The sequence below is a fragment of the Protobothrops mucrosquamatus genome, unplaced genomic scaffold (assembly GCF_001527695.2).
Source record: "Protobothrops mucrosquamatus isolate PMUCROS unplaced genomic scaffold, P.Mucros_1.0 scaffold269, whole genome shotgun sequence".
NCBI lineage: Eukaryota > Metazoa > Chordata > Lepidosauria > Squamata > Viperidae > Protobothrops > Protobothrops mucrosquamatus.
The window spans coordinates 135,120-158,394 of NW_015386614.1; the positions used below are offsets into that span (position 1 = coordinate 135,120).

Sequence of the window (23,275 nt, forward strand, 5' to 3'; positions counted from 1 at the left end):
TCAACCTTGCAACCACCTTGTTTCATTCCAGGAAACAAGTAAAATACAGGATTGTATTATTGATGTTCGTTGAAAGATTCTTCTCAGCCACATGTCTGTTATACAATACTATAAATGAACGTCAAATCACGCTTCTTGTATTATAACCCTCTCTTGTAAAATTGAACATAAAACTAAATTGTATTTGTCATTTAGTGAAAGGGATTTTTAAAGACAAATAAATCAATTTTATTTAAGACAATCCTTTAAACTGAAGAATGTGCAGCATCTTTTGACTAATGGTTTCAAAAGAACACGGAGGATTCCACCCCAGTTTATTTATATAAAAAGCATAGGTGTTAGTGCGGTTACACTATATAAGACGTGCCAGATTCTGAGACTGAAATATTAGGTTTTAATATCGCTTTATTCTATTCCTTGCAGCCTGTAATTTAGCAACTTACCTGTCATTTAGCAATATTCAAGTACTCAGCATTTGCAAGAGTATAATGAAAAGTTTTTTTCTTTGAGCACTTTTGTATTATTAACCACTTGGCTAATAAAGGAGAATATTTGTAGCTCAGGGTTGAAATGAGGGGTCCTTGATGGCTCTCCGAGCTTGGTTGTTTTCTTGTAGATGTTTCATTACACAAACTAGATAAACTCTTTAGTGCTATCAGTACTAATTTTGAATCTTTTTTCTACAGAAAAATGGGATTTAAGTAGAAATGATATTGATACTAAAAAGTTGCAACTCACATAGAGTGTGTACCTTTTGAGGATAAAGAGAAATGGATTTTGGCTCAAAGAGAAATTTCAGAACTGGGCCCAAGCATTCTCCCTACCTTCAGAACTAGACATTAAATTATGAATTAATATTTAAATAAACTTCTGCATTAATTGAGTAGCATAGAAATCAGTTAATCACGAGTTTCTCCAAGATTAGCAAAAGGATAATGTTAAGTAATTCAGACATTACTAGATAAAATTATGTTTCTACAGTGTGTACCACAGTTCAATTGGATAGATCAGTTTTGAGCTTATTAAAAACTCGTGCAGCAAATTAATTATCCTATGATACAGAAAGCATAGAAAGATACAGAAAGTTATTGCTGATTCAGATCTTCCTTTGGATTATAAGGTTGCTGTAAAAATTGTGAAGAATAAGGATTTTGAAGACAGAATTCATTACATACATACTATAATAATATAATTATTACTGATTTGCATAAACATAAGCTCAATATAATGTATCCCCAGAGTTCTCCAGAGCAGAAACAACTACTCGCAATGTCACATGATGTCGCGCAACATATTGGGACGGTTTTGTCATTGCCGGCAATGGGGTGGGCGCGGCTTCCGGATGACATGTCTAGCCCGTAGGTCAGCAGTTTGACACCCCTGAACTAGGGCAATGAAAGGAATAACAGTTATAGTTACTGCAAGGCTGCTGAAAGCTGGTTAACAGAAATGCCTCCATCTAAGAGCTGTAAATAATAAGCTCAGTGGCACGTATGCCCTTTGAACGCAACAAAGAACAAGGAGTTATCAATGTCTGATGTTTTTCTGCTATTCCATTCTGAAATAAAGAGTTCCCATTAGTAGAAAAATTCCTGTGCAAAGATGAGGTTGGTCAGCTGTCCTTCTTTTGCTCTTCCACGGACTAGCCTCTAGTCATTCATTCTCTGTGTCCAGAGAATTGTTTGGTTAAAAAAAAACCAGCCTGTCAAACCTTGTTAAATATCAACAATCTTGCAAAACAGAAAGGAATCAGACACTTTTTGTGCCCTGGATTATAAATTCCATTACTGCTCATAAATGACAAAGATTGAGTAATAGAGGAACAGAAATGAATGAGAAAATTAAGAGAAAGACAGGGAGAGACTTCGTTCAAATACAGCACAGTGACAGAGAAAGGAAAAAGCAGAAGCAACAGCAAATTTGCCAGGCCAAATCAAGGGTTATATTTTTCTCCATCAATATCTCTTAGTAGTTATTCCTAGCCCACATCTCCCACAGAACCATGTGTGGTGTCAAAACTTCTTGTTCTCTGCTTCCCTCATATTGAAGGAATGGAAGAGGAAGTGATTGACCTCTGTCAACTATTCTGTGAAAGTGCTATACCTCATTATCAACCTATATCTATATGTACATATAGGCAAAAAACCCTGTATTATACATTTTTAGATTAAATTTTAGACTGCATCAGAAGGTTTGGTGTTTGAATCATACAGAATAAATTCATCATGAAGAGTGAAGATTTATGCTCTGCAATCACACCAAAGCCAATTGTTATCCCTGCTTTTGGACTTGTCCTACAGCTTCAAGCATCTGTTAAAACCAAGCTCCTACATAACGCCATATATTATACTCAGGAACTCTGGTAGCTTTCTGACAATTGTGGGTAAAATATCAGTGACATGAGAAAAGATTTGAGAACTATTATTTCTAATGTTTTTTACAATAGAAAAGGGATTTCTAAAATGAAGATTAGGAAGAAGATTATAAAATCTAATTCATGTTGGCAATGTAATATTTCTCCAGTTTCTCTTACATATTTGATACAGAATTGTCAAGTAAATTTTGGGCTTCTGTCTACAATTGAAGCAGTTCAGCTAATGTCAGCCAAGTATCTCATACATTTTTCTATCAATTTCTGTGACATAAAGGAGTTCAGCCAGACATAGTTAGCTTAATTGGCTTCACCAACACAAACAGATTCCTTACTTTAATGTGTCTGCACTAATATGATTTAGAATATATATTCATTTAAATGACTTATATAGCCACCCATGATAACCCTGACCATTTCAGAGAACAACAATAAAAATATAAAGAACATAGCAGGATACTTTTGTAGCTGTAGATATTTCCTTATTTTGTAGTTCTAGTTAAGTGTGCAATGGCTTGAACAAAGGTACATTAATTAAATATTCAAGTGTGGTATCCTAAATGTTAAACATTTACATTCAACTTGTATATAGCTTGGATAAAATTAGTTTACATAACGGATACTTCAAGTTCTGACTTCTTCAGAGAATAATGATTAGAGATACTATTTTAAAATAGATGCAAATATTTTACTCCCAGGCTAAGGCCATGTTACATACAAGGTATATAGAGATCTATAATTGGATTTGGATATTTGAAATACTAAATGTAATTGTTAGGGTATAGATTTAGAATAGGCTTGTTGTTATTGAGGAAGGGGCTTATATACTCCTCCCATATTTTTCTCTCTCTAAATTGCTTCCTCCATAGAATGTTAATATTGTGAAGATGAAAAAACAGAGTAATCATCTATACCTATATGTTTTCCCTTATTGGGCCAGAGATGCTCTGAGTAGAAGCAGTTGGGATCAGGACAATGATGTGAAGGAGAAGATTAAAAACATATTTCCTCATTGCTGTAACTGCCATATGAACTGAGGTTGTCTCATAGCTGCATATACCATTAGGAAGAAAAAAGAAAGGAAATTCAGTCGCTGTTTTTTCAGGATCATATTGTATCACACATTCTTTTGCCCTTGAGTCAAACTAAACATGTGGTAGGAGAAGGATGAGGAACCTCTGGCCTTCTGAATTTTAGAATTCCATGCTACTGACCAAACTAGCTTGTGCAACTGAGTATTATTGTAATACCGAATAATGAAAACTCCTCAGATTAGCAACTTTGAACAATTGCCTTGAAGACCACAAAGATCATTGCTTTGATGAGCACCATTTCACCAAACTTAAGCTTCTTCAAGTGTACATTTCATTCTCCCCACCTCAGTGAAAAAAATGAGAAAGAGAAGGTGCAGGTGTCACTTGTTAGGTCTAATACCTAACAGAAGCTGGCTAAGATCTAGTCTACAACAGAACAAGGATTTGAATTGTGACAGAATAGGGATGAATACTCCCATCTGCTTCCAAAACTGACGTAACAAATTCCAAGTGAATTGCAGTGATTTCACAATAGGGTTAGGTTGGTGCTCAGTCAGGATTGATCATTTGTTTGTTTATTACATTTCTTAACTATCTATCTACCTTGGAAATTAATTATGGTCAATATAGGGTCTAACTGGTCATTTTCCTGTAGCTTGACTTTTCCTCCATGTGGGGAAGTCATACTTTACTGGCGGGTCCTTGTGTAGGCAGGTAATACATTTATCACTGCCTGCTTTCTCTCTTAGGGATTGTTCCCTCCTCAGTAGTTCCATTTGCTTTTCCATATGTTTGCACATATGGATTCCTTCACCACCGGCCCTTCCCACGTTCTTTTTCTGTGACTCTAGCACAGACTTTTTCCTCTTTCTCTTATTGTATCATTATTGCTTCAGTGATCAAAGCAAAAGGAACAGATTGTTTCATTCTGGATCAATAGATACTGTGGCAATGATGGTTCAGCTTTGAGAAGCAAAAAACTAGCATTTGTTGAAATTTTGTAGCTATGTTCCAAACTGCTTACATTGCCACTTAAGGATATTTTTCCTTTTTCTTTCTTAGAAGCCTTGAAGCACAGTAGCACAGAATAGGACAGAAAGGGAAATATGTTTCACCTAGCCTGGGCAGAAACAGAATGGGTTGCTTACTGAGAGATATCAGAATGGAATAGATACCGGTATGCACTGGCAGAATAAGTGGGAAAATAATAGTGGCCACAAGACTACCAAACTCCAAAGTCTTTATGGACCATCACTGGATGAACTGAAGGGAGAAAACTGGAAGCTGCTGACTGCTGAGAAAATAACATTCTTGTAGACTGCTTTGAAATCACTGTAGGTTATAATGAACAGACACTGGGGAGGGATCCCAGTTGTTGTAGCCAGTCAGAATTGCAATTTTACTAGATTTGAATGAAATGCAATGGATCAAGCTTATGGAAGGACTTAAAATGGCTCAGGATGAAAAACAAACACAGGCATGACTGCATTTGCTATGAGCTTAGAATAAGTTGAGGACCACATTGACTGTTTCTGCACTTAAGATATGGTGGCAAGGTGGTGGTGGTCTGTGCTGTTGATAAATGAACAATGTGAATCTGAGCTGAGAATGCAGCTATAGCCATGAGATCCTTTCTTTTTTTTTTTGCTTTGTCCATACTTCTGTACTGTTGCAAAACTTAAAAAGCCAGTGGCCCTTTCAGGAGCCACAAAGACATGGGTGTGTCATTTTCTGAGTATGAACTATCAGTTTAATGGCAGGACTACTCATTCAAGCTGGCTGGGATAGCAAAATAAGGGGGTGCTGAAGGCTTGACTTGGGGTGATTCAGTCTTCTTCAAGGTTTAGCTGTGCTTTTGACATTGCAGATGTGACAGTGCCTGTTACAAAACAGTTGCAGGAGACTTATTAAAAGGCTTGTTAAAAAGCATTTTTCTTCTTTCCCTGAAGGTTTTTCTTATTTCATAGCTGAATTTCAATTGCTAAACTTCTGTGGCAGGGTTTCCTACTTCTTAAAAGCAGGAAAATGAAAACATTAGTACAAGCCATAAATATAATACCAACAAATTCAAAAAGAAAAAAAAGCAGGGCTTTTTTTCTCATAGAACACCCAGAACGGAGTTCCGGCACCTTTTTTGGATGGAACCTTGTAGGGTAGGCAAGGCGGGTTGTATGACGTGTAAGTTCCGGCACCTTTTTTTTTTTTTTTTTTTTTTAGAAAAAAAGCACTGAAAAAAAGTATTTCCCAAGCCAGGAAAAGGAAAGGAAAGGAAAGGAAAATCCCAATCATACATAACATTCCATGTCTCCCAAAATATATTAAGTCTGTGCTCTGTCATTAAAAGTTTGTCCAATATTCTGAATAGAGATTGGATTAGATTAGATCTCTCTCTCTCTCTCTCTCTCTCTCTCTCTCCCTCTCTCTCTCCCTGTGTGTGTGTGTGTGTGTGTGTGTGAGAGAGAGAGAGAGAGAGAGAGAGAGAGAGAGAGAGAGAGAGAGAGAGAAAGCCTTTTCTGGGTGGGTTGTCAGTGTATCCCACTGTGCCAAGGCTGTCTTCCATTTGAAATGTATAAAGCCCAAGAACTAAAAGCCAGGAAAGCATACACTTTGAAATGATGCATCAAATATTAGAATCTGGAGAGAACATATAGCTCAATTGTGGCATATTGTACTGGTATAATTGCTCTGCTGCTCATGTGAGCTAGCCATTGGATTGAGTAAAAGAGGAAAGAGAAACTCAATATTGGTTTTGAAGGACAGGTATGCTGTCACAAGGTCAGATGAACTGTCCTGACTGCTAGCCAGGTCAATTTTGGGAAGAAGGAAACCTGACTAGTATGGTTTTATATATAGCTGTTGAAAGTATCTGCTGCAAATAATGTCACTGTATATAGTAAAAAGTATATACAGTAAGCCTTGACTATCTTGATTTTCTCTGTCAACTGCCGCCCTTGTAAATCAATATACAGGCAATCCTTGACTTACAACAGTTTAGGTAGTGACCATTCGAAGTTACAATGGCACTGACCTATGACCATTTTTCACACTTATGACTGTTGCAACATCCTATGGTCATGAGATTTATATTTGGATGCTTGACAACTGACTCACATTTATGATGGTTGCAATGTCCTTTTGGAACCTTCTGACAAACAAAATCAGTGGGGAATCCAGATTCACTTAACAACTGTATTACTAATTTAACAACTGCAGTGATTCACTTAACAAATGAGGCAAGAAAAGTCATAAAATGGGGCAAAACCCACTTAACAAATATTTCACTTAGAAACATAAAATTTGGTTGTAAATTGAGGACTACCTGTACCTCTAATTAAAAAAAAAAAGAATCTTCCTCATGGTGCAATAATGTGAATGAGGCAGCTCCAGAGAACTTCTGCACCTATTCTTTTTTTTGGGGAGGGCAACTCTATGAATGCTTTGCAAATGAAATGTAGATATAATGTCCATATGATACTGGAATTACTGCTTCCCCAACTGCACAGCCAGTATGGTTCCTGGAAGCTACTGGGGGGAAGTGAATAGTGATAAGAGGACAGAGTTTGCCGTGACACACAGTGTGTCCTTTACTTCTTTAACTTGCATACTGTTACCAGCCTGTAAATAAAATTCATTTGCAAATCCAGTCGGCTTCTCTCTATGAAATAGAATGGGTGGGTTTCCTCTAAGGTGTGCAGTGCTTCTATTTGACTCTAAAAAGATGCTTTAGATGACACATGGATGGAAAAGTAGACCAGCCTACAACTTTTTCAAGCAGTTTTACCTTTTCCTGGGATTGTGTGGTGGTACATCCTTAGCATTTTCTTCTCCTTTATTTCAGATTGCAAAATATCCTTGACAGGCCTTTGTTTGCTCATTCATTACTTGTTTCCCTTCCTCATTCTATATTTCTCCTATTCCCAATTTGTAGACTGCAAGTTTCTTGAATCAGTAGAGCAGTCTTTTTTCCCCCTTGTCATGAAGCCAAATGTGCATTGATGCTAAGAAGAGCTGCACAAAGAGGTTAAATGAACAGATGAATAGATTTTGATGACTTGGTTTATTGAAACAGCAGAAAAATGGCATTAACTTGGCAAACTGATAGAGAAAGTACACATTTATTTAGTCTGAAGAACAAAAAAAGAGTTGATTAGTTGTCTAACCTACGAGAAATAAATAGCATTTAAACTTGAAAATGCCCCATAGTGTTTTACAACAGTCTCCGGGCAGTTTACAATGTAAGCATTATTTGCATGCTGCCCCAACAATCCTGGATACCCGATGCCCATACCTTTGACTTAAGGCTTATTATTAAGATCCTGTTGGAAGTTAAAAGGCCTCTGATTTCTCCCCCCCCCTTTAGCACATCATTGGCTCCATCAGGGAGGCAGGAATCTCCTCAGAGTAATGGAAGATCCCCTTATAATAATAATCCACACCTAGGGGCGATCCTTTACAGATTTCACACGCACCTCAGGATCAAAACCCAGGGCAGCAGCACCTCAATCTGCACATCTAAACAGGAAGGACAATTACCTTTTGACAGAATCATACACTACAACTAGCACCTACACAAACCATGCTTCCCCAGGATCACACCAAGGACCAATCCCCCTATAAAACAAATTTTCTGGATCCAATTTTCTCTGTAGCCTACCCCCAAGAACAAACCTCTTTGTTTTGGGGAATAAATGAATCTCCTCTCATACTATGTCTGAACTTCATTTTGATTGTGTAACCCCAGCTTGAATTGGAACCCCAAATTATTCTTCTAACAATTCCAATGCTTTAAGTGTGTGTGTGTGTGTGTGTGTGTGTGTGTGTGTTTGAACTCTATCTTTGGTCCCCTCTTCCTTTGCTAATCAGGCCTTCTGCTATCCAAGGCAAAATCAGATGTTCATAGATAGCTTCTCCTGACAGAAGGAGGCAAGTGTGGAATAGGCGAGAAGGAAAAACTTTGCTGGCTCTTGAAAACAGTTTTACTGTGGCCAAGCAGCATCAGTTTGACAAGCCCCTGCAACACTACGAACTGTGGTGACAGCAAAGGGCTTAACACAAGATGTACTGCCCAACAGTTAAATGCAGGAGGTATGCAAAAGTAAGAAAAGGAAGGAGAGAATTGTTCCTCATCATCAAGATTTAAATAAATTCATTTACAACAAGAACAATTCATAGTGTTTGTTTCTACTGAAAAGCCGAATTTGTTATTTAGAAAAAGACAACCCTGAATATATGTTGTGCATTAACTCTCTATCAATTCCTACTTTTATTTCCCTGATAGCCTTCCCAGGAGCTTTTGAACATTAAGTACTGAGCTGCTTGAGCAAAGTCTCAGTGACAAAGTAAGAGTTACGATAGCTACCTAAACTCCACCAGCTTCTTAGGTCTCTGACTCCTGATTCTTCTGCAGTTCTCATGCCCTCAGTTTTCAAGGCATTTTGTTTTGTTTTGTTTGCATGCCAACAGCTGTATTTTCTTGAGGTCCCAGATAAGGGGTTTCTCTCATCCAAGCTAATATTTCACGTACACTACATCAGCTATAAAATTCATCAACATTATACTGCTGACATCCCTCTCCTTAGGATTGGAGGTCTGTGGAGATTCGGTGGCCTCAGAGCTGCTAAAAATATGTTTAAACCAAGAGATGACAATGATAGTATAATCACTTCCTTCCTAGAAACTATGGGGCAGGGAGGGGGAGAAATATTGATTCTTTGCCTTTTAATCTACCTGAGTAAGGATATGTTTTCTTCTCTACAGTATTCCACCCCATCCCCCAATTAAGCTAAAAAATTCCCTCTGATCTAGCTTAGTCCAAAGGTTAAAATTGCAGAAGATTTGGCTGGAGGAAATCCAGGAATTAATTGTCAGGTTTTCATCACATTTTGCAGCTAATGCTGCAATTTCTGTTACGGCACTTGAGCTCTCCCAACTCAAGCCAGAAAGTTCCATTTTGAGGATTGCTTCTTTTTTACTTTTTCTCTCCCACGTTTTTTAAAAAAGAAAGCTAATTAAAGCATATACTTCAAAAATGGATATTTGCTGCTAAGCGATTAACCGTCTGAAACAATTATTCAAACAGTAATAAAGTATAGGATGGAAAGGGCAGAACAGACATTCCCAAACAGGAGGTTCAAAGAAAGGTTGGCTTGTACTCCAGGCCTAATCTGATCCTGTTTTCATTAGGAGTGCTTGCAATAAGCCTAAAGCAATCAGGCCAGGAACTTTTAGAAGTCATTGACTTGAGATTCATAGAGGCAAATAGCACAGCCAGCTCTTGAAACTGAAATAATTCTATTCTCTGTGCAAAGTTTAAAGCACAGTCTCTAGCACATTTAGCCAAGGAACCAGGTAGCATAGCAATTTAAATATAGTGAAATTCTTGCTTTAATGGACTAATATTGGGAGGGACGTGATATTTGTTAAAGTAGAATATCCCTTTAATCCCAATGGACTTTATGCACATGTAAAATAGTAAGTGGGATATTATGCATGCATCAATTATACATTTTGTTTTTATATAAATGGTATATTTTATATAAACATTTTACATGTGTATAAAATGATGAATAGGATGTGAAGGATGGAATCAGGATTTAACACAGAGAGCAGGAGTAGAGAATGTATGGACAAGACATGCTATGAGATTTTCTACCCCAAGTCTGCTAAACTGAGGTTTATTACATCAGTGGTTTACTAGATTATCTGACAGCCAAGCATAGATTTGGGACAGGCCTAATGACCTGAGTGCCTTGACACCCAAGGCTGATAGAAAAGACAATAAGTTGCCTTAGTATGTACAACCATAGTGGAGCTTAAGATACGGCTATTATTTTCATACCTCCCCTATTCACCCTAAAACTTAAGCTGCTTCCAGATCTCTTAATGTGCAATGACAACTGTTTGCTGCAGTCATTCCATTGGGCATCCAGATGACCTCATCCCCATTAGTTAAAGTCCTTGAACTGTGAGATGGGCAGCAAATAATTTTGATAAATAATTAAAGTTACCTGACCATGTTATATGTCCAATTCATACTTTTCCCCCACTATCTAAACGAGCTGCTATGTATGTCAGGAGGCACTGTGGTTTCAAGGTTTTGTTGTTGTTTTTTGTGAGCCTCTTAAGCTTTTGTCCCCCTTTTTCCCTTGTCAGTGAAGCTGAGGAAGTCAAACTGTTTGGTTTTAACAATGGAATATAGTTGTGTTAATGCCTGCTTAAGGCTGTCTTGATTTATTCTTGACTATCAACATAGCATCTAGGCATTCAATTTAGCCAGAAAAATCTTTTTAAAAATTTATATAGAAATGAATGTTCCATAGCAGTTTTTGTTTTCCTAAGATTTTGGGTGAAAATTCTGACATGCCTGTCCCTGCATCCTTCTGCTATTGTCTTAGTCACTCTCCTGAGCATTCTAGTTATTGTGATGATGCATGCAGGTATATTATTCACAGAAACGCATGGCTATTTTTATCGTAACATTTTTATACCTAAAATCCAAATTGCTCTCATCTCCCCACTTTCCTGTTCAGAATAAATGGCAAATGTTAGTATACATATAGGGATATCAGCAATGGCCAATCTGCTCCAAATATCCTTTCTTCCTTATAAAATTTTGCAAGCCACAGATATCTGACATTTGGTATTTAATGAAAAGAAGCCTGACTTGCACAACAATGTAGACTCTGTGAAGGGGAAAAGAAGTGCATAGAACAATCATCAACCTTCTAGAAAATAGCCTCTGAAGCTTTGTTGGGCGAAGACAATTCCTTTCCACATTAATCTGCTTTAACTGATCTCTTAAATCCTATGATTAAAATTGCTATTGCAAACAACTTATTTCCATTAACACCCATTCTACCCTTTAGAATTAAGAGGGGAATGAACAGCTGAGGAAAGGATGCAGCCATTCAATTTTTGGTACTCATAAGGTGCTGTAGCAGCCTAGTTAAGGAGAGATACATTACTCATGGCATTATATCCATTATGGATATAATAATTAGAGGTATGCTACATGGGATACTATCACATCTGTTTCTCCCAGCTAAGAAAAGCAGTTCGAGCAAGTGTGAGGAAGATTTCTGGAAACCCTAGAGATAGAAAATTGGTGGCACTTGAATGAACTTTTGTTGTTGTTCATAGTCTCTAACAGAATCCCATCAAGTTCTTATGGAATCTAACTTGAAAAACCCTGCCATAAGCCAAAGGAAGATAAGAAATGAACAGGGCAAAGGACAAAAAATCAGTTCAAAAGATCCATCTGAAGAAATAGAAAAGCCATATTTATGCTGGTGAGATAGAAAGGAAAAGTGGTAAGAGGTAAGTTACCTGGTATCGAGGTATATGTGGAAAAATGATGCCTACATGTAGATATGGGAAAATAAATTCTGAACGCTTAGCTCTACATTCTGTGAAACCCATATGCTATTTCAGCAGAAAACTGTGCTCAAAGCAACTCTTTAGGTTTTGAAACTCAGATCCCAGCTCTGAATGGTATTAGTGCAAAAGCTTTACTGTCTGCTTTGTGTGCAAAGTCAGTCCTTGCATACTGCTTCTCTCTCCCAGAAGTATGCAAAATCCTTGACTTTTGGTTCTTCTTCCTTCATCCCTGTGGAAGAGTTCTTGAAGCCTTGTGTTCAAGCACAAGTGGAGACCGGTTGGCAGTTGTGAACAGGGCCTGACAGATGTCAAAAGGCAGCCTGTCCACTTAGGTTATCATTGGACATTTGCTATTGTCAGATAAATTGCTGTCCCTTTCCTCAGCCATGTCAACCAGTATTATTTCAATAAAAGAGATTGTGCAAATAATCTCCCTCACTTGCATTTTTGTAGATTTGCAGAGGTCTATCTGTTGGAGCAATTTTAAATAGAAATATATTAATGAGCTACAGCTTTCCTTTTCAATTGATATATTATTATTTTTATGGTAAGTTCTTTAATCAGGCATCGGTAATCTATGGCCCTCTGGGCTGTGGGTCAATTATTTTCACTTATAGCAAGCCATGGAGATAGCCTTGAGGGAACTATTCAGAAGCTGTTACAAAAATAAAAAGGACAGAAGTATTCATTGAATCTTTGGAAAGATATTTCTTCCTGAGGATATAAGAAGGAGAGGGAGAGACTGAATCAGACTTGCAAGGTTCTGTTAATGTTCTCTATCTCAATAAAGCTTAATTCTAGTCTTCCATGGAGCCTGTTTCCTGATCTGGATAATCTCAAAGAGCTGATATCAAGTTGGTTAGGCTGTTATGCTGTTTTTCAACAAATCTCAAAAGTACCATGTTGGGGAAGTACAGATTGTTCTACACATGTACAAGAAGAGGAGATTCACCTGCTGTTATGGTTCTGATTTACAGTTTTGATTTTCAGACACTCAAGGAACTGAAGTTTCAAATTTTGCTATTTTTACAATTTTCATTATGTAAACTAGACAACCCATGACCTGTTGGTTCATTGTTTCACAGATATTCCCCTACTTAAAACTCATGCACCCCGTGCACCTCACTCATTATTTTTCAAACCTCCATGCATCCTGATCCGTGGCGTACCTCTTGCACATGCCTGCGCACTTTTCCAGTGAATCTCATACCTCCCCTCCACATCCCTGACCCACGTGTCAGCTTTCACACAAACCCTTACCCTTTTTTGCATCCTTCCCAACCTACTGTGTGCACCTCTCATGCACCCTCCCTGACCGTGCGACACCTCCAGCACACCCTTACTCTTTCCTCCATCTGGCAGCAGCCACTGACTTGCCTGCCAGCCTGGGATTTCTGGCTTCCTTGTGGGAAGTTGATAGAGAGCATTGGAAATGACAATCACATGACCATGGCAGTGCAAGAGTGTGGCAATGCTGAAACAGTCACAACTTCGTCAAATTTCAATCTCACAAGAGTGATGGGTTCCAAATTTTGGATGGATTTTGTAAGTTATCCCATTTGAGATACATTGGTTCAAAAATTGTTGTCCTACTATGCACTGTTTTTCCCAATTTATGATTAGAAACAGACAAACAGACGTAAGAGTTTTAGTTTAGTGGTGTATAGATGAAAGAATTTTTTTATCCTAGTTAAGTTGGAGTTTGAAATCTTAATAGGACAATATGGATTTCAATTATTGAGTAGTAAGTGCACCCTGAAATAGCATTTTCACCCTTTCCTATTCCAACAAGGGTTTTATAGCTTTATTCTCAAGCACAGAGGACGGATTTCCCATTGGTGCATCAAGCTTATTGACTGAAATTCTTCTCTCAGTTTTCATCAAATCCTTTAAAAGTCATTCAGAACTCCCTGTAGCAATAAACTTAATTATATGCCATGGAAGAAGAAATGGTTTTGATCCTTATTTTTTATCTATTAGTGTCAGTGACTGGTGATGAGTTTCTTTTCCTCAAAGAGAATAGAATGCACTTATTTTTTTTCCTAAGTCATTCTGTCCTCATTATTTGTTATTTTATCTTAAAGATGTGGGAATGTCTCTTTTCTTCCCTTTTTGATTGATATATTATTATTTTTAGAAAGATTAACACTGATTCTTCCTTCTCAGCATTTAGCCTGGAGCTGCCTTTCTCCAGGCTTTTCCCTACTTGCATTTAATTACAATATAAATATGTGCTGGCAGCACTTTTTTCCCTTCCCACTATATCTGCATTGTGGGAAGAGTATATCTGCATTGTGGGAATCCAAGAGTATAACAGTTTTAAATCAAGTTTAGTGGTAGAGGGTATTTTCTCCTTGTAGTCTTAATACCATCCAAGGTCAACATTAAGGTGATTAAATTCTGGTGGACTTTGCCCCTCATTAGTCAGGTGACTTCACTGACTGTGAAGAAAGCAATAGAGGCAGGATAGGATCAGTAACGGGAATAGCACATTTTACACATACTCTTCTCATTACCGGTAGCTGCATATGCATGACAATATTAACACATGTTAACTAAATCATGTTTTTTTTATTCAACCCAGTTTTCAGAGATCCTATGATATATTGAACTATAAATGAGCTACTAAGCATGAGATTGAGTACTTCAGTAGGACTTGCAAATATATTTATTTTTAATTTAAAAAATGACATTCTGGTCAAGCTGTTGTACTTTAAAGCTAATTGGGTTGTCCTCCAAGCTGTTTCCAAACCCATTGGGGTAATCTCACTTGAAACACATCTAGAGAACATGTGCAAAGGGAAAGGTATAACAGAGAATTTTAAGGTGTGTTTTGTTTTAATTAGAGATGTTCTTCTCTGTTTTCTCTGACTTAATTTCTCTGCTTATTGTACAGTTAAATTAAGTAAAGATAAGGGACCCGTCCATGTGGTTTATTTAGCAAAAACTCCATTATTAATGAAATATCTCTTGGTGATGCTACAAGCTTTGTGTTCTCCATCCACAATTGAATGGGTTCCCATTGCTTATTTCCCCTCATTTTTTTCATATAGCAAAATAGAACTTCTCACAATAAGAGAGAAATAACATTTAAAAACATTATGAGAAGAATGCAGTAATTTAAATTCACTTGCTGCAGCATAGAAACCGCCCAATTACAGAGCAAGGAAGAGTGATTCATCAGTGATGGATTATGTTCAAGAAGAAGCTTGAACATAGTCAAGGAAACTATACTGACTAGAATTTACTACAGAGTAAACAATTTTGAGGTATCTTCATGTAGGATTGGCCAATCATACAGCACATTAATAAGTGTCTTTTGAAGCCACATTTAGCTAATTATTAAAAATCAATATCTCAGCAATGCCAAATGTCCTTAATGTAGCAGAAACTGCTATTCATAGGCTATTTGATAATATAGCAGTTTTTCATGGTGAATATTTCACACAGGTCCTGTTCATGTGACATACTTAATTAGGTCGGGGCACGGGGGGAGGCAGATGAATATGGTGCCAATAGGAAAATGAACCCAGTTAATTAATGTGATGGGACAGAGAGGGGTTGATTAAGCCCTAAAAGGCCTCAGGTTTGTTTGGATTGAGGCTAAAATAATTATTCTGGGCACAATGCAAATAACCTATGAAGGATTAGCTGCCCTCCCTATAGAATTACAAATATGGGACATCTCTAGACATTCTGACGATATAGCCATTTTGCTTTTCATCTTCCCATGGTAGGGGAAGCAGAAATAAAAAGGGACAGGCATGCCCCCCATTCATGGTGCTACCAATCCTGATCCATTATAATAACTCCCTCTCCCTCTCCCTTTCTCTCTGAAAATCTCCCAACTGGCTCAGAGTATTAGAAAATAGCCAAGGGACAATTGGTCCAGTTATTCCAGCTTGTCAGCATATAGAAATTTGTGACTGGTTAGGAGATTGGATGGCTGGATCAGCTTTACTCTGCAAACACTACATGGTTATCAAAATTGTTATATAAGACCATGGAATCTGGTTTATCAGATTAATTATAAAAATTATAATTCAAACATAAACTTTATAAGTTTTGTGCAACTTATTTTTTATGTCACAGAATCTGGACAAGAAAAAATATTTTATTCTTGGGTTTTCTCTTTTTCATGCTATAAATTTCCAGGTTTGCTACTCACATGCATTATACTGCCCTAGAATTTATACTAGTGAATTTGTATGATTTGGCCAGTGCCCATCTAGTAATTTGCCTGGTTTCACTAGTCCAACAACCAAGAAAGATCCAGCAATATTAGGTCAAACATTTTGATGGATTTGATAAGACAGACAACCAGGAAGTGACAGTGGTGTGTTGGATATATAACACATATCTCTTCTGTCAGGTGCTCTGTGCAAAGGAGAAGTCAGTAGTTCAGTCAAATAATTTTAAAAGACTGATCTTAATAGATTTATCCTATTTTTCACAAGACAACTAATGCACCATCTAAGTTGGTGACCCAAATCAAATATCCTTATTATGATTGTGGCTTTGTGTGATCAAAGAATAAATTTGAAGAATACAGATCTCCATTTCCATTTCTCCAGAAGGGACCTGGCACCCCATTAGCTCTTTTTCCTGGCCAGTACCCACAAGCCTTCAGAATATCTCTAGCCCCTTATCCATCAGAGAAACAGGCAGGAGTAAGTATGGCTTGGATATTGTAGATAATCAGGATTTTGAAAATATATTTGATATTGCCCCACTGTGATATAATAGTGAATTCTGTACTGGAACTTATTTTTTCAGCCATTGTCAAGGATGGGGTTAATTTAACTCTATGCACAACTGGGCTTGTTTTGAATTATGATCAACTCTCCCACAATTATTTCCTGGCATTTGGTCTAGTGGTTAATTCACCAGGCTAGAAACTACCCGCGTTACCCCGAAAATAAGACCCAACTGGAAGCCCTAGCCTGATTTTTCAGGATGCTCGTAATATAAGTCCCACTCCAAAAATAAGCTCCAGAAGATCATCAGCCAGATAGATGCATTTAGTACAGTATTTCCCTGAAAATAACACCTAACCAGAAAATAAGCCTTGATGTGTCTTTTGGAGCAAAAATTAATATAAGACTGGGTCTTATTTTTGGAGAAACACTGGTAGGAGATTGTGAGTTCTCGTTCTGGCTTAGGCATGAAAGCCAGATGGGTGACTTTGGAAATGAGGAAAGCCAATTTTGCAAACAGAAGGCCTTTCTGTAGCAAATAATCTTTTTTTTTCTATTTCCAAATGGTAAGACAAACACACACACAACATGAACTGAAAGCATGAGGAAGGAGGACCAACTTTTTATTTTATGTTCCTGTTGCATGGAGTGGTTATTGGTTTCTCTGGGACTGGTAGCAGCTCAGCTAAAGAGCAGGAGGGGTGGTGGATGCCACCGATGGAAGGAGATAATAATTGTCATCTCACCTGACAATCGCTGATTGTCTCACTGGTCAATTGAAAGAGCACCAATCATCTCCTGAAAACCTCTACAAATAATATTGTGAGAATAGTAGAAATGATGATGAAAGTATTGGCTTTAAACAGCTTTGAGCATCAGGCTGAGGATAAAAACAGTGATAACATGGAATTGCCCTTAGATACATAGATGGCTGACCTGCATAATTTGTGGTCTACAAAGCCAGATGAGGTACGTCAATCATATTATACGGCCAAACAGATGGTAAGCAGCTCCCATTTTTGCCACCTCAGCAGCAAAGCCAGGAAGTTTGGCTCTCAGCAATGTTTTGGTTTATTTAAAATACATTTTCTCCTATTGTTTAGAATATAGATAGTTGTAAGGCATCTTACAAGAAAAATCCAAGAATCACAAGAAAACAGTGCTTAAAGGTAGAAAAAAAATAATTTCCCCCCCAAAGCAGTGGAGTGGTTTCGATCCTATGTGTGAGTAGAAATAGCAGAGGAGAGGATGAAGAACAGGCTCACAAATTCTTTTCACGAACTTCCCTTTCTTTATCATTACTAAAACATATGAAGTATTAAGAATATATAATCTTTACATTAAAAAAATCAGGGATGAAGCAACATTTTTTGTAATTTTTTTTTCAGCAACCAAGGGCCACAGTGGCCCAGTCTAAATTTTTGGGGAAATGTTTTGTACATTGTGAGAACAGGTGCAAGAATTCTTTTTCAAATTATCAATTTAAATGACTGAAGACCAGGCAATTCTTTATGCATCATATTTCTTTTTTTTTTTCAATAGAAAACTGGCAGGAAATTATATGTCCAGTGTTGCTCAATTTACTACCCAATTGCAGCAGCATGATCTGAGGATTGTCAGGGGCCCATAAAAAGTACTTTAAAAAGTGAATGAAAAATTGATATACTGACAAATAGGACTGACTTTCTGGCCAAAAATGGATGGAGGAAAATCTACTATGAAGATTTTCTTATCACAGTTTCTCCACATCTGGTGAAAAAAAAAATAAACAATTTGAAATGTCTTTTAATTTACTAAATTTGTCAGGGCCAATAATTAGGAATTTAAAAAACCCTAAATAGTCCAATGTCTTTTATTCTAAGTTTACTCCGTCTATGCTGACTTCATTTGATAAAGATTTTTAGGAAACAGAATGATGTCTCACATCACAACATACTAATCTCTCTGCACACACTGCCATTGAACTAGTGAAGCCTCTTAGATTTTCAGGTTAAACACGGTCTTATGGAAATGCAATTTCTGAATTTTGATGCATACAGTATTTTCAATGAATGAGAACAATTCAAACTGAAAACTGTGCTGGCTTTCTGTTAGTGTTTAATTATTGTGTAGGGAGATGTAGTATGTATTTGTGGATATTTCAACATTTTCATTTTCAATATATTTATGTATTTCACTATTTCATTCTTATTAATTTGATCATTAAGTATTGTGTTATATTTACCCTATCTATTTCTATATATAGTACACTTTTTACCTAGCAGTAAATTCCAATAAACACATTGGTGAAAACATACTACATTGTATAAGACTGCACTTTTTATTTTTGCTTAATATCTCAATTCATTAATTTTTTGTTTATTTTTCTGGGTAACAATTTCTTGGAATAAAGTAGCTTGTGCACAGTTGAAATAGTTCTGTCTTCTTCATCTTGTTCCTCTCCATGTTGGACTGTTCTAGTCATGTTAGATAGAAAACAGTGGAAGTTATAATCCAAAACATCTCTAAACATTAGGTTCCGAAAAACTAACTAATGAGATACAAGCATTTCTGTGTGTGTGTGTGTGTGTGTGTGTGGAAATTGCAATAAAATATGTTATGTAATTTGATATTTTTTTCTGCTTAATTTCATTTGTAATATAATAAACCTTTATATTAAGATAGTCTAGACTCAGACATCTGAAAACAGTACTCTTTGAACTAGAATTCTTGCCTCCTATTTCCTGATGTATGGTAATCCTTTTTATATACTCTTTGGTACTAAGAAATATGTACTTGCATGTACTCAAAAGTATTTCTATCTGTTTTATGACTTAAGATCAGCACAAGCAGTACAGTGCTATACCTGACTTGTACTTGCAACAGCCAAATGTTAATTTTTCTGGAATTTTGCAAGCCAGATGAGAGAAGACCTGAGCCATCACACCTAGTGCACCGCTCAGCTGTCTAATGGCTAGCAGCATCACACAGTGGCAACAATGGAGCTGGCAGAGTCAGTGTTAAACATTTACTAGAACACCACTGAGCATAGGAACCAACTGGAGTTGAGTCAATGAACCCAGCTTGTTAAATTTTAGACTACAAAACCTGTAAAACTGAATGTCCACACTTTCTGCTCAAGTTCCTTTGCCCATGCGGTAAACAATGCAGGATCACATTACCAAGATATTTTTTTTAATATAACAACCATCCTGTATAGATCATTACCCTGTGCAGCCAATATGGTGGGCATAATTAGTTTTTAGTGTGTGTGAGAGAAAGTAAAACTGTACTTCAGGCTTACACTAATCATCCATTCTCAATATACAAGCTGCATTGGGAGGGGGAAGGTCTGATAAACTTTACTTTGTTAATCTTTTTTTCACATTTTAAATAAGAAATAAGTTGGGGCCAGAAAGATTAGCAAGGGGCAACATGACAAATTATATATAAAGGAGAAATATGTCTGACATGAGTCTGAAAATTACACATACAACTCTGTGTCATTCTTCTGATCTTTCCAATCTTAATGACCAGAGACTTGATGGGAAACCCAAAAGCGTCCTGTTCTCCCTAGACCCTTCCAGTCTGAAAAGAAAGAAACCATAATCAACTGGGAAGTAACCCAGTGAAGAAGAGACAGAGACTCCAAAGGAAGGGCTCAGCTTGAATTAAGCCGATAGAGTTTTTTCTTTTTTTCTTCCTTTGGTAAGAAAAATCAACTTTCCCATCTTACCTTCTAAAACTCAACAAAATAAGATTGTATTAAAATACCAAATTACAATTGGCAAAGAAAGAACTGAGATTATACCTCAGTTTAAGAACACTCACAAACTGAGGAGAGGGACAATTCAGTTATATACTATTCTGATAGTAGACCTGTTTGGATAATATGCACATATACTGTATGTGCAAACATGCACCTGCACACATATAGAAATGCATGTGCATGAGATCCTGGATACTTAATAGGATTATTGACTTAACTGATTGAAACTGGGATTTTGGGGTGTGTGTGTGTGTGGGGGGGAAGGATTAACTTCCTCCAGTCCTGGGTTCTCCATTTGTATTAGACAACTTGCATAATTTCCCCACCAGCATCAGGGATTGGATTGGGAAAGACAAGGTTATGACTGTCCACTGACTCAAATTATATATGACCAATAACTACATGAACAATAACAAGTAGAATCACATGGGACTACCCTCATGGAGGTTAATATTTGAATATGCATTTGAAACTTGGCAAAGTAATACTTTACCTTTAATGCACAATATTTTTAAATTTCAGTAATCCCCTCTTCTAGTAAAGATATGAGAGCATTCATACAATATGTTAAACAACTTTAAAAGGTTTCCAGGACCATGTATGTCACTATTTTATCCCATGCCACAACATTCTTTAACTGTGTTGAGTAGATTAATTTAGCGACTTATCCAAGTTCAGAACAATCACCATTTCTAGTTGGTTTCACATTCTGGTTTATGCTATCCAGAAATGGTAGTTGCTTTAGGTTCAGATAAGAAGTTTAGCCTTAAGGATGCCCTGGACATGATTAAAAAGGTACATATAAGTATATCTTGGGAGGGTCAGATGGCAATACACACTCATTAGGTTAAGCTTCCATAGCCTCTTACTTACATATAGAATCTACTCCCAATAAATAGCATGCAGCATGTCTCAACAAGTCCTATAAGATGGAAATGAAAATAACCTCAAGGGCAATGGGATGATCAATTCTCCAGACTACACCTCAAGATTCACCCTGGCTCCTTGGCTATCTTTCTCTTTATCCTTCATATTAATACTGTTGAAAGGCTTAGTGGTTCATGATACAATGGAAAGTAAAAGAAATGGGGATGGTGATTGAATCATCAGTTGGGTCATCCCAGTGCCCACTAAAGGAAAAAACAAAGTGACCCAACTCTGCTTTGATATGACCCAGGGAGGGAGACTGGCTGTATGCAAAGACATTAGTATCAATGGATTCAGCAGCCAATTTTGCCACATGGAGAAATCCAGGGGGCTGGGAGTCAGTAAGCTTCTTTCCAGCCTCAGTCTGAGTAGATTATGAAACCTGAAAAGGTACTGTATTTGTTGTTGTTTCCTCCGTGGGCTTTGCCTCCATCAAGCTTGATGAAAACTTCATCCCCGGCATCCAGGTGCAGGATAACACTGTTGCTAGCATAGTCGTAGTTTTGATCAGCATCCTGTGCAATGGCACTGGCCCGCACCTAGGAGAGGAAAGTCCATAGGGAGGTTGGAGGGAAAGCAGAGGAAGAGAGGGAGGGGGGAGGGAGAGAGAGAGAGAGAGAGAGAGAGAGAGAGGAAGCAAAAGGTGAAATGGTAGCAGCAGTGAAATTTCTCAAAGCCAATATGCAAGAAAGGGCCAGGATGTAGAAATACTGAAGGATTGCACCTCTGTTGCATCTTTCCTATTTAATTTTTGGCTTCCAAAGCAGCTCACTTTAATTCCCTTTAATAAAGGGAAAGTAGAAATAGAGTAACCACTGCAAATGGCCAGCCTGATGTCTGATTTGGGGATATAAAAGGGCTAAATTTCACCAAGGTAGAAACTTATGTAACAATCACTAAGTATAAATAAATAGCAATTTTGGTTGCCAATTAGCATGCGCAAAAAGTAGTATTTGGAGGCTTCTAGGCAAATGAAGAATATGGATGAGACCTGTACTAGGGCTGGTATCTGTGAAAGAGGGTCTCCTCTCCCAACTAGGCTCTAGAGAACCTCTTTGCTCTGGTCATCCTTCAGTTTGGGAGTACAGTACAAACAGCAAGTGTGCAGTTGCTTGTCTTCCAGAACTGTGGGCTGGGGGGAGGGGTACCAGAATGGCAGGGGTGCAGTGGTGCTGCTGCTATTATTACCACAACTTGCCCTAGATGAAAAAGTGGGGATCTGCAGAAAGAAGGAAGTTACATTAACTTTAGACATTAAATTTCTTGATCCTGAAGAACCCCAAACCTTGACACCATCTCTTTATTGGCTGTATACAGGGAAGATCTGGCTCAGCTTGAGCAGGGGGCTGGACTAGAAGACCTCCAAGGTCCCTTCCAGCTCTATTCTATTCTATTCTGTTCTATTCTATTCTATTCTATTCTATTCTATTCTATTCTTTGCAAGGGCTTCCATTAAGCTTTATGGGAAAAATAGATAACTGTATATATTTGGAACCACTATTCCAATCAGGAAACTGGGGTAATCAGAAGTGAGATTCAGGTCTTGAAGGCATCCTTTTACATTTACATATTTTAAAAGCTATCTAATTCCATAAAAGAAACAGGTTTAAAGTAGCAGCAAAATTAGACTTTTATTCCGACAATGATCAATTTAGCCTTGAGCGGCAGAGAATTTAATGCACCAGTTTATTTAGCAATCTGGTTCTACCTCAAAACTGGATGGTCTGATCTTCATCTAGAGGCAACCTAAGTAAATATTTGTAGGCAAGCACATGTATGTATATGCAAATACACAAATATGCAAATATATGTATCATAATACATAATGCCTGATCTACCAGTTGCGGCCTTTTCTGGACCGGGACGCCTTGCGGACAGTCACCCATGTTCTTGTCACCTCCCGCCTGGACTACTGCAATGCTCTCTACATGGGGCTCCCCTTGAGGAGCACTCGGAGACTCCAGTTAGTCCAGAATGCAGCCGCGCGGGCGGTGTTGGGAGGGACTCGTCGCTCCCATGTAACGCCGTTACTGCGCGAGCTGCACTGGCTGCCGGTGGCTTTCCGAGTGCGCTTCAAGGTGTTGATTATCATCTTCAAAGCGCTCCATGGCATCGGACCTGG

General features: G+C 37.7%; 1 protein-coding gene across 1 annotated transcript in view; it reads right to left on the reverse strand.

The window, feature by feature from the left end:
• Positions 1 to 21,311: 21,311 nt before the first annotated feature.
• Positions 21,312 to 23,275, reverse strand: part of C1QL1 (complement C1q like 1) — a 36,629-nt gene continuing 34,665 nt past the window's right edge. Inside the window, exon 2 of the mRNA XM_015814626.1 lies at positions 21,312 to 21,692. Coding sequence (XP_015670112.1) covers positions 21,513 to 21,692 — 180 coding nt within the window. The 3' untranslated portion in view covers positions 21,312 to 21,512. The remainder of the gene's footprint in view (positions 21,693 to 23,275) is intronic.